Genomic DNA, 12,733 nt, shown 5'->3' on the forward strand with positions numbered 1-12,733 from the left:
CTTGGCATCGCGGGAGGAAGCGGAGGATTTTCTTCTACTTTCTCTTCAACTTAAAGTAAGGTGACGAGTTTTGTGAGAACCAGGGGGTTACAATGTACCTGGAGTACCCACCACTTTCAGTGGATGAGTCGTGGTCTTTTTTCCAGTTCAGGTGACAGTGTTATCTGGTTGTTTTTTATTGTTGTACTGCACCCAGGGCAAGGTCACTTTTTAAATTTTGCAGACACTTTCAAAGAGTTGCTAACCTTTAGTTAGCTCCTTTGCTGCAAAACTTCCAATTATGTTTTGCTAGCCATCAGAGAATTTCCCTCACTACAAAGTTCCCACTAAAGTAGGGGCAACCCTTGGCTATACTGCCACACCCATTGCAGGTTAAGATGAGCACCGACCAGAGGCAATGTTCTATTGCAGGTTCTCTTAACTAATAAGGAACTACAAGTATTGTATTCAGTGCTAGCAATTTTTTCTATTTTAAATTCATTACATGACTTAATGTTTTGGAGTAGAATATGTCCATTTATCCCTCCTTTCAGTGTGGAGTCAGCTATGTAATTACTTGGTAAGTCACTTATATAAAAATGACATTTTTATGTTAAAGTTTTATATATACTTACCAAATAGTTACGTGATTGGATCCCTCCTTCCTCCCCTCCGATGGACATATGGCATCAAGAGAATGAGGTTGTCTGCTATTAGTTCCTGGTATTTCTATTAGTGGGCGGGACCAGTCACCTGCACTATACTTTGAGGCGTTACTTGTGAATATTTTAATTTAAGCTGCCGTGCAAGGAAACTATAGGCTGTAATTTCTTGGTACGTATATGTAAAGGTTTATTTTAACATAAAAATGTCATATTTTCCTATAAATTGTAATATATTGATTTCTTTGCAGAATAAGCTCCTTCATACTCGATTAACAGTAACTACTGCAGAAAGAGAGAGATTGGAAGAAGAGCTTTCTACAGTTGTAAGGGCAAAAATGGAAAATGAAATTATTATTGATGAGCAAGCATTTTGCATGCACGAACTGAAGGTAGTATCTATTTATTATTTTGAAGTTTTTTGAGTATTTCAGAATTCTTTGAGTTCCTTTTAATGTGTATAGGTCTGAATGTATTTAAGGAAATTAATGACTTTAGTTATTATCACAGTGGATGAAGAGAAACCCCATTTATTTGTTTTAATGTTTTGTTGTAAATTGTGTAACCCAGTAGCAGAGAAGCTTTGACCTTGAAGACAACCCAATTTTGACCAGCAAATTTTTTTTTTTGTGCAGTGGGAGGAAAGGGCCCATATAAATAAGGTTGCACCATTTTCACCTATCTTACCAAGATGTTTTGTGGTGGCTTAGGAACATGCAGATCCTGTTGACCACTTACTTTTTTTTTTTTTTTTTTTTTTTTTCTTTCCCTCCAATATGGAGAGTGTAAATTTACACCTACCTGATACTCCAGTTCCATAATTCACAGTTTGGGCCTGTTTTTCCATTTTGGTTTTTACCTTCACTGGGGTATTTTTATTGTGACCAATAATGATAAAAATGATGTGGTTTTAGAATAAAATTATGTATGGTATGCAGATCTTTTGTTCTGGTGACATTACCAGAAGTTGATGGTTTTGTCTTGGTTGGTTCACTGTATACAGTATATTCGACTGTCTTAATGTATTATGGTATTTTGCAAAACTGACAGTGTTTCATGTATCCTTTCAAAATTTTAAATCCTTTTATAAATATACTTAATGCTAACTGGGAGGGTCTGAGGCTCTCGTGGCTCCCAGACTAAAAATAGGGTTTTCATTTCCCTTCGGGTTCAGACCCCGTTTTTTAGTCAAAGGGAGCCGCGAGAGCCTCATGCAGGTGTACCAGAGAACATTTTAGAGGCTTTTTGTATATTTATAAAGCCGTCAAACATCATTTGACAGGGAGGATGGACTTTTAGCCACTATCCCTAACCAAAAAAGCTTTTTTGCTTCCCTTGGGTTCAAAACGAAATCTAAAATCCTTTCCCTTTACGGCTGTAACAGCCCCTAAAAGAGTTCAGAGGTCTGGTTAAACAAATCATTTATAACTAACTAACTAGCCCACCCTTTAAGCTGTCTCTGAAGAGACTGTGTATTGGTGAAGAGCAAAAGAAATAGACTATAATAGGAAAAAATAACCTACCGGTTTTTAAACCACTCACTCACTTTAAAGGAAAAGTTCCTCTTGCCAGCCAATTCACCTTCCGGGCGTCCTTATCTCTTGCCTACAACTTTGCTGAGGGATATGCACGCAGTCTGGACACCTCGCATTTGTTTAACGTAGTGTTTGACAAACTCCATGCCCAGACCACCCTGTGTACATGGATACGTCCTCCATACTAAGGTTACTGAAAAAGGCAAGTGAGGCTGCCTACTTATGGAGGTCATGTGACTTTGGGTCTGATCCTGGGCATAGATCTACAATTAACTTACAAATGCTGGTTCTGAGGCTTTCTAGGCAAAGTGGGGTGCTTTCGTTTGGTACCAAAAAGAGAGGGGCCCTTGCGTGATATGGTTGGTGCAATCAAGGTACTTTTTCACTGTAGCCACTGGACACAGCTTCGGATTAGAGGGCAAAGGAGGGATAACTATGGGTTTCCGTCTATGAAACGGATTCTCATTTTTAGCTAAAAAATCTCTAAATGAAAAAGTTACTTTATTCTTTCCGAAAGAACAAAACTGATCTCCTCTTTTTAGCGCATGGATCTCCGCTGATCTGGCTCCCATCGCCAGGCCCACTAAAAACAACGTTTTTTCTAACAAAAATTTCATATTATTGTCTGAACGTCTGTTCAGAGCAGCTAGGATTATATCTATATCCCATGATAATTCACATGGTTGTTCACTCGGCCTGCGGAGAGCCATTGATTTCATCATCATTTCAAACACTTCTGAATGCACCTCTACAGTACTCCGAATCCGTACCTTAAAGGAACCGCAAGGGCCGCCTTGTGATTTTTAATAGTGGAGGGAGCCAACTTTTTTACGTCAAATACACACAAAGAACTCCCCCACGAAGTTATTATCGACGGTAGTTGGTTTACGGTCCCTAACAAATGAGACAAATTTGTTCCACACTGACTGATACTGTTTGGCAGATTTCCCCTTAATATTAGTGATTAAGAATTCCCTGACTTCAGGTGACCATTCCATGAAGCACAGGGATCTGAGAAAGTCCACACATGAAGGCTTTTCGTCAGAAAGGAGGAGGCGTAGACAGTTATCCCTTGAACCTTCTGGGAAAGAATAGGAAGATGTAGTGGCTTGTGATGAAAAGTCAGCTTCTGTAGGGTTGGAAACCAAGAGCTGTTCGGCCACATTGGAGCAATCACTACTTCCCTTCCCTTGAACTCCTTGAGGAGTTGTACTACTTTCATTAATAAATTCGTTGGGGGAAACAGATAAATGTTCCTGAGCAGGTTCCAGTCCAGCGAAAGCGCGTCTCTGGCCACTGCTCGAAGGCCGTGATAGGGGGTGACATTCGGTAATTTGTGATTGATGCGTGTTGCGAACAGATCTACCCGAAGATATGGATGATCTTGGAGGATCCCGCTGAATGACAGGCTGTCCAGTTCCCACTCCCCTTCCTGGGCTTTGAATCTGGAGAGGGAGTCCACTAGGGCATTCTGAGCTCTCGCAAGGTGGGATGCTGACAGAGACCATTTCTTCACCTGAGCTAATCTCATGATCCCCAGCACTATATGATTCAGTAGCTTTGACCTTGATCCCCCATGCTTCAAGCATTGTACCACCGGCTTGTTGTCTATGAACAACTGAATGTGAGATCCCCTCTTGGGTTTCAGTCCCAACACATTGGGTTTAATAACCTCTTCCCCTATTGTGTGTGTTTTTTTTTTTTTTTTTTTTTCCCTGAGCAATTAGATATGCAACGTCACATGATGCTATTTGAGCTTTGACAGGTAGTGCAACATTTTTTCTTATCACTTGTTTTTTCCTTGGAACTCCATTTTCTTGCGTCAGAAAAAAATCTGTTGGTTTATTTGTAAATGACTGGTGTTTGCATTGCAGGTGTCTTTTCATTTTTGTGGGTTTTAACCCTTAAGGGACGGGCTAATTATACAGTATATAATGCACATCCCCAGACCTGCCAAACTTTAAGGTTGGCCAATTTAAGGAAAAAACAGATCAATGGAAAGAGGAAGATATGCAAATGCATGGTGTAAGAAGAAAAAAATTCAAAAAAATTTTCTTACCTCCCACCGGAAGCTGAAAGTGGCTATTCACAACCTTGTGTAGGGCCTCTTTTACAAAACGCTCATAAATTTTACCAAGTGATACATGTTTTTTCCAATAATTTATTTGATTTTATTTCGTAAAACTATAATTGCAACTCGCATAGTATCATAATAGATAAGAACTAAAATCAATAAATTCTGAGCATATTTGTTGCAAAATATTTAGTTAATTTACTGAGATCGGGAAGTGCGGTAACTTTTTTGGATATATACATGTTTTTTCTAATATTTTTTTGCAAAATTACAACTATAACTGACACATCATAAAAGATAAGAACTAAAGCCAACAGTAATCCCTGGGTATATTTATGAGCAAATAAATAAAAAGACATCATGGCAGAGAGAGGAGCAAGACATTCCCCCTCCAAGTCAAGAACAATACTGAAGTTCCCAAGACGCTCGCGATCGAGCTGAGCTGAATTCTTTAGTTGCCACAATTCATTCATGGGCCATTGAAGTATTGGAAACTCTTTCCCCCTTGATACAATTCATTCATGGGCCTTTGAAGTATTGGAAACTCTTTCCCCTTTGATACAGACAAGTCGTATGGCACATAATATTAATCCTCCTCAGAGGGGACCCGTCCACCACCCAAAACCTGTTTTAGATCCTCTGTTGAGGGGATCCGTCCATTAAGGGTTAACCTCATTAGTCAACTCTTCCAAACATATAACACATTGAGGACGATGAACACCATTAAAATGGCGTACAAAGTCATACTGAATAAAACCTTCTTGGTACTTACGCCATTTTGGCTGTGATTGACCAGTGCTGCTTGGTTCAACAACACTCCTTTTCACAGTTGACTGACACAATGCTGTAACTACACGATTATCCACTTCTTCAGTCTCTTGATTTACACATGAAGTTTCTTTTACATCCACTTTTTGAATTACCCAGTGATCCATTTTGCAAATACAAAATACAAACAGCAAATATCACAATCAACAGAGGTAAACTAGTACTATCACTATTGGTAACCCCGTTTGAAAGATTAAATCAAAGACGAAAGTTGCAGTCCAAATGTTTAGTGTTGAAAAATACTTTTGAGTGAAGTTACATTAAACAATTACGAGTAGCATCGGCTTAATTTATAAATATGTATCAAGCATTTACACTAATTCTAAAAGAAAATATAAGCATGCCATAGACTTGTTTTGCATTATATAGTAAAATATAGAAAACGGCAACAAAATCAAACCTGTACACTTTGCACCATACACGTACGATCAGCAGAGTGGTGGAAGGCTGGGAAACAGAGGATGCCATGAATATGTTTTTGATACAAGACTTAGTGTTGATATAACGAATAATGACATTGTATCAGGTGCTTCAGTGTTCAGTATTGGTTGCTTTTTTGTACAATAAGGAAGTAAGAAACTTGCTCAAACAAGTATAAAACTTTACATTTTGTAGTCAACAAAGATATATTAATGATCACTAAAGGAGAAAATTTCTTCGATATTTGAGTATGTGATATTTGGTATCATAATCTTTCAAGAACCTCTACACGGAAGGATTAACATTTTTGTTCCCAGGTCAACATAGATTTTGGCAAAATAAAATACAAAATGTACTTTAGTAATCAGTTTATTTTTAGATAAGTTTAGGTTAAATTTGTAGTGTGGTTAGATTTATATATGAGTGAACAATTTATAGTTTTTTATTATACTTAAGTGATATATCTGATATTTTCATGTTTACTCAAATTACTTGTAAAAAAAAAAACATGCGTGAAATTGATAAAGGAGCTAATATATGTACAATCACCTTGTCTTCTTGCTACCCCAAAAAATCTTTCAGTTACCCCTAAAGGGGGGTCACGAACCATAGTTTGGGAACTCTTGGTCTAAGGGATGAGATCCTAGAAATGTTGAAAGAATGGAAGAATTGGGATGCATCGGCGGACCAGCATGGCTGACAACATGAGAATCAACGTTCCTCAACCCCCATAAACCCACCCACTACCACCAAAAAGGGTGTTAAGCCTTCCACCCCTCATGTTCAGTTGGAGACAAGTCTCTTGAGGGAGGAAGACTCACAAGGGCTGGTGATCGTCACTGAAGATCTATCTTCTGGGCACTGGGGAGGGAGAGGAGGTTGGGAGTCCATCGGTCCTTCTGATAGGTCTATAGGTGATGTGGGCGCTTCATCCAAGGGAGAGAGGGTGGTTCCCACTTGGGAGGGTATTGCCACCTTGACTTCGTGTCGCACCCTCACTTCTCTCATGTTGTTGGGAGGCGAGGAAATAATAGATGCCTCAACTCAAAGGAGTCTGGTGGCTTGCTGCATGATTGTCTAATGATTCTTGCACTCCTTTTATTGCATCCCAGATCCTTGAAAGATTGTGTGTTTCCACAGTTTTAAGACTGTTGAATGATTCCTGTAATCCTTTGATCACGTCCCAGATCCGTGAAAATTTGTTGTGCTTCCTCAATTTTTTCTGAGAGGGATTTTGCTGTTTGGAAGGCATTTTATGCTGTATCGAGCAGGTTCTTAGCCACTTAGTGGTATATGATATTTCCTTGGGAGAGGGTAAGCTTTTCGTGGATCCCTCCTGGCGATTGGGTTCTGGTATCAGGTTTGCATTTTGTATATGTAGTGTTAATTCCCTCATCAGAGAAGGCTACACTGACAGATTATATAGAAGAGACAATGTCAGAACGGTTCGATTGGTACTGTATAAAGTAGAGACAATTGTTCTCGAGTATGGAGCTTGTGTTTGGGGCACAGGTATCGTTAGCAGCCAAGGTCACTGGCATGATGGTTGGAGATTGGTCAGATGACATTTTTATAGTAAAGGGAGGGCCAAGCACTAACACATACACAGCACTCAATTACCCATTTCCCACGACCAATAGGCTTCGAGAAGTTGTAACTTGAAGAATTTCTAAGGCACTGATTGGAGCAGAGTGTAGATTAATATATCTGCAATTACACAACGCTATCTGGCTTATACGACAGGTATTACGTAGAACCACTATTAATGCATTGCCTTCTATGAGAGGTATAATCACCAAGGGCGAAAAACCCTTCTTTTTTGGTAAAAAACGTGAGAGATACCTCAACACGTCTGCCCCTGAACATGCCAGGGAACCATCCTCAAAGAAATAAGGAAGTATCCGTTGCCAAGTGGTCATTGATCAGAAGTTTGATCACACTGATGGGCAGCATAGTCACCTTTTTGACGTACCAGATCTCGCACATGTAGGTGAACATGGTCCTAAGGGAGAGAGGCTTTCCTGTCATGAATAAACAAAACAAGTGTCCCACTAGAGTTGACTGAGTCTATGAATAGTCCTGCCACAGACTCCCCATTCTTCTTTATCCCCAGCATGATAGAGAAGGGGAGAGGACTCCAGGGACCTCCTGTCTTTCTAGGCAACGACTTCAAAGGTAGAACAAGGTGGCAGAAACAAAACCTTTAGGCCACTAACCCAGACCAAGGCACCAGTGGCCATCAACTGAAGGGGATCTCTGCAAACTAGGCATCGTCAAACAGGACCAAAAAAAGCAGAGAGCCAGTAGATGTTTTTGTTTCGCCCACTCCCTGCCAAGAAGGTGGGAATTTTGTATGGTGGGGCAGAGCTACAGCATGGAGGGCTGGACGGTATTGATCACGAAGCATGGATACAAGCTCTCATTCAAGGGCAGAGGCCCCCACTCTCCCCAGAACTGATCCCGTTCCTGTTGTACAGGGCCAGCTCCACCAATGGTGTTGTGCTGAAAGCAGATGTGCAGACAATGTGGCAGAAAGGGGCGGTTGAAGTAGTACACTCAATGTTACCAGCCTTCCACAGCTGTCTCCTCCTGATGTAGAAGCCATCAGTGGGTTGGAGACAGGTCATAGACCTCTCAACACCGAACAGATACATATTTCAGACCGTATTCATGATGCGAACAGCCCATTCAGTGTTGGATTCTATGAGAGAGGGAGACCACATGATCTCAGTCAACTTCAGGATGCCTACCTTAACCCTTAAACGCCGAGCCTCTATTTACAAAAACGTCTCCCGTATGCCGTCGGCGTTCGGTGAGTTAGCGCCGAAGCGGAAAAAAAGTTTTATAAAAAAGTCACAGCACGCTTAGTTTTTAAGATTAAGAGTTCATTTTTGGCTCCTTTTTTGTCATTGCCTGAAGTTTAGTATGCAACCATCAGAAATGAAAAAAAATATCATTATCATATATAAATATTGGAATATATGACAGTGAAAAAAAAAACATATAATTGTATACAAATCGCTGTAAGCACAACGGTTAAAGCTAATGAGTTAATTTTTTTTAGTTGTATTGTACACTAAATTGCGATGATTTTGGTATATAACAAATTGTAAAACGATCAAAGCAACACAGAGAAAATATTATCACAAGATGATGCATGAATTCATAACGCGAGGATGTAAAAAAAATTTTTTTTTTTAAATTCACCATAAATCGAAATATTGTGCTAGAGACTTCCCGTTTGTTGAAAAATGAAGCTAATTGATTGAATATTATTAGACTGTAAGTGTTTTAGCTTACAATTGCAGTTTTCGACCATTTCGGTCGAGTTAAAGTTGACCGAAAGTCGAATTTTTTGTATTTATCGTGATTTATATGAAAATATTTCAAAACTGATAAAAGCTACAACCATGAGTTATTTTCTGTTGTATTCTACATGAAATTGCACACATTTTCATATATAAAACTTTATGTAACGACTAATATAAAACGGTGCAAATATTACGACAATGAGACGAAAGAATTTCTGAGATGTTCGGCCGAGTTACCGTGCAGACGTAAGGAAAATGTTTTTTTAAAAAATTCACCATAAATCGAAATATTGTGCTAGAGACTTCCAATTTATTGCAAAATGAAGGTAAACGATTGAATATTACTAGAATGTAAGATTTTAGCTTACAATTGCGTTTTTTTACCATTTCGGTCGAGTTAAAGTTGACCGAAGGTTGAAATTTTGGCAGTTATCGTGATTTATGTGAAAATATTTCAAAACTGATAAAAGCTACAACCATGAGCTATCTTCTGTTGTATTCTACATGAAATTGTGCACACTTTCATATATAAAAGTTTATGTAACGACTAATGTAAAACGATGCAAACATTACGACAACATGACGAAAGAATTTCTGAGATGTTCAGCCGAGTTACCGCGCGCAGACATAAGGAAAAAGTTTTTTTTTTTCTTCTTCTTCTTCTTCTTCTTCTTCTTCTTCTTCTTCTTCTTCTTCAGAAATTCACCATAAATCGAAATATTGTGCTAGAGACTTCCAGTTTGTTGCAAAATGAAGGTACATGATTGAATATTACTAGAATGTAAGAGTTTTAGCTTATAATTGCGTTTTTACCATTTCGGTCGAGTTAAAGTTGACCGAAGCTGGAAATTTTGGCAGTTATCGTGATTTATATGAAAATATTTGAAAACTGATAAAAGCTACAACCACGAGGTATTTTCTCTTGTATTCTACATGAAATTGCGCACATTTCCATATATAAAACTTTATGTAATGACTAATATAAAACAGTGCAAACATTACGACAACGTGACGAAAGAATTTCTGGCGCGGATGAAAGAAAAAGTTTTTTTCAAAAATTCACCATAAATCGAAATATTGTGCTAGAGACTTCCAATTGGTTGCAAAATGAAGGTAAATGATTGAATATTACTAGAATGTAAGAGTTTTAGCTTACAATTGCGTTTTTTTACCATTTCGGTTGAGTCAAAGTTGACAGAAGGTTGAAATTTTGGCAGTTATCGTGATTTATATGAAAATATTTCAAAACATAAAAGCTACAACCATGAGTTATTTTCTGTTGTATTGTACATGAAATTGCACACATTTTCATATATAAAACTTTATGTAACAGCTAATATAGAACAATGCAAAAATTACGACAAAATGACGAAAAGAATTTCTGAAATTTTCGGCCGAGTTACCGCTGGGCGTAAGAAAAAGTTTTTTCAAAAATTCACCATAAATCGAAATATTGTGCTAGAGACTTCCAATTTGTTGCAAAATGAAGGTACATGATTGAATATTACTAGAATGTAAGAGGTTTAGCTTACAATTGCGTTTTTCGACCATTTCGGTCGAAGTCAAAGTTGACCGGTTGAAATTTTTGTAGTCGATGTATGGTGCGTCCACTTGGCACCCAACAGACAATTTTAGTCGACGTATGATACGTCCAGTAGGCGTTTAAGGGTTAACATACCCATTCATGGAGAAGGAGCATTTGAGTACTCCCCAATAATGAAGAAATTTTGAGCATTTGAAGGGTTTTGTCCAGGATTACAAGAACTTCAGTTTCCAGCATTCTTCTTCAGGGGGAGCAGATAACAATATGTTTTTCATTTCTTCTTTGTGTGGCACTGGCATTTCCTCATTGGTTTCTTGCCGAGGGAATTCTTGGTGTGCTGGTTCTCTGGCCAGAGCACCTTGAGAATGACTCAGTCCTCGTTTCTTGTCAGCCAGTTGTTTACTTATTCAATTGTTTGGTACACCTCCCGCATCATTTATGCTGAAATTTTTAGTGGCACCTGAGAGAAGATTCTCACAGGGTAGCAGGAACTTGGAAGGGTACTTGAGTTTTGGCAAATGTTTGTCAAGGTGAGCTGCATTCTTCTGTGATTAGTATCATTGAAAGGGTAACTCTGCTTGGAGCTTATTCCAGATCACAGATTTCTCTCTCTCTCTCTCTCTCTCTCTCTCTCTCTCTCTCTTTTGTTTAGTATGGTTCCTTTCAGTATCTGATGTTAAGGATAAGGGTTGCAGTTATGCTGGAATGCACTTTTCAGTACATTTTGAAGTTATCCGTTCCTGGAGATTGAATGCATTCATTTTTATTTGTACTTTATTGTGGCTCAGCCTTTTTCACAGGGAGAAGCTTCTTTCAGTCTTGGCTGTGAAAGCCCATGAGCCAGACCTAAGCTGGGTATTGAGATGGAGGTTGGGATTTCTCTAATTGGCAGGCCTTCATGTTCTTGAGGAGCTTCAGACAGTCTAATCCTCCTTCAAGCCCATGTGAGCCCTTGAGAGAGTTGTTGGGCAGGGATTCGACCTGGAAGACTCTCTTTTTTTAGCCCTGGTATCAGCGAAGGGAGTAAGCGAGTTACATGGCTTTCTTATGTCAGCACTTGAGCACTTTTTGCTTAATTTGCTCCAGAATCTGTAATGAAGACTTGGTCTTTGAAGCCAGGTTTGAATCCTTCATGATTCCCCTTCCTAGAGGATCTTGTCAGTAGTGATCTGGATGAAATGCTACTATGTCCTGTTAAGAGTACTGTGGTGCTTCCTGAAGAGAACTTGACATCACAAATTTGAGTTTTGAAGCCTCTTTGTTAGTACTCACAAAGCTAAGAAATAGATGTCCAGGAACACTATATTCCGTTCGATCAAGCAGGTGTACAGTCCATGGGAGAGCCCATACGGTCGGGCAGTGCCCAATCCTTGGCACTCTGGAAAAACTTGTCAGTTCATCGGGTTTTACATGTGGAGATGTGGTCATGCAGACCACAATTATCTCCATTTCACCTGGGGGACACTGCCCATAGGTCCTTGGGTCCTGTGGAGGCTGCTTAACAAGCTGTGTAGCTGACCCATCTCCCTTTGGACCACTTAGCATCTCATCTAAGGTATTCAGGTTGCAAGAGAGAAGTGTGTGAGTGACTGGTTCACCCTCCTCTTCCTCTCTGGCTTTCACAGCCAAGACTGAGAGATGCTGGTTGGACAAGTTTGATGTTAAGTTGTATGACAGAGCACCAGTCAATTTGTTTTCCAGTGAAGGGATGCAAGTCCCCCTCCTCACTTGACAAGGGGAGAGGAGGGTTGACAGTGAGATAAAGCCACTGGTTTACACATACCTGTCTTAATGTCTCTGACAGCATATGTTGCAAGGTTCTTTCAGCCTAATTAATTGCAATACATTTCCATTACTTAGTGGTCTGAAAGTCTAGCAGCTGCAACATCCCATGTGTTCAGGGTCATCCTTCCTCTGCTTCTGAACAGATCAGTAAGATGACATTTCCATGTAGGGAAAACCTACCAGTTAGTTCAGAGAGTACCCAAGTTGCTTCTCACCAGTGGGTAAGGCTCCTTTGTAAAGAATGAAGGATTGTATTTGTGTAGGAACAAATATCAAAATTTCTAGAGTGATTCGTATTTTTCGTAACACAGAAGCCTGAAATTCATCACATGACCTACCTCAGCTACCCCTTTCAAATTCTGGCCCAGAAGTCAAAGTGGAGTGCAGACTGATGGGGTGGGCGGGCTCTCTCCTTCTGTTGGTAGTTAACCACCTTGTCAGATAAGTTTGAATGGCCATTTCCAGCTTACGTTTGAAGTAAAATCTGATGTAAAGAACTTCAGGTTTGTATGTTATGAAAAATACAAATTATATAAAATACTTATGATTTTCATTCCAACATGAGTGATAGCTCTTATGGTGTAATAATCTTGTTG

General features: G+C 39.3%; 1 protein-coding gene across 5 annotated transcripts in view; it reads left to right on the plus strand.

Moving 5' to 3' along the window:
- LOC136836055 (putative leucine-rich repeat-containing protein DDB_G0290503) overlaps positions 1-12,733 on the plus strand; it is a 359,912-nt gene that overhangs the window by 109,834 nt on the left and 237,345 nt on the right. For all 5 annotated transcript variants that reach the window (XM_067099946.1, XM_067099947.1, XM_067099948.1 and 2 more), the window contains exon 10: positions 893-1,033. In XM_067099946.1, the coding sequence (XP_066956047.1) occupies positions 893-1,033 (141 nt within the window). The remainder of the gene's footprint in view (positions 1-892; positions 1,034-12,733) is intronic.

The sequence above is a fragment of the Macrobrachium rosenbergii genome, chromosome 56, assembly GCF_040412425.1.
Source record: "Macrobrachium rosenbergii isolate ZJJX-2024 chromosome 56, ASM4041242v1, whole genome shotgun sequence".
Classification (NCBI taxonomy): Eukaryota; Metazoa; Arthropoda; class Malacostraca; order Decapoda; family Palaemonidae; genus Macrobrachium; species Macrobrachium rosenbergii.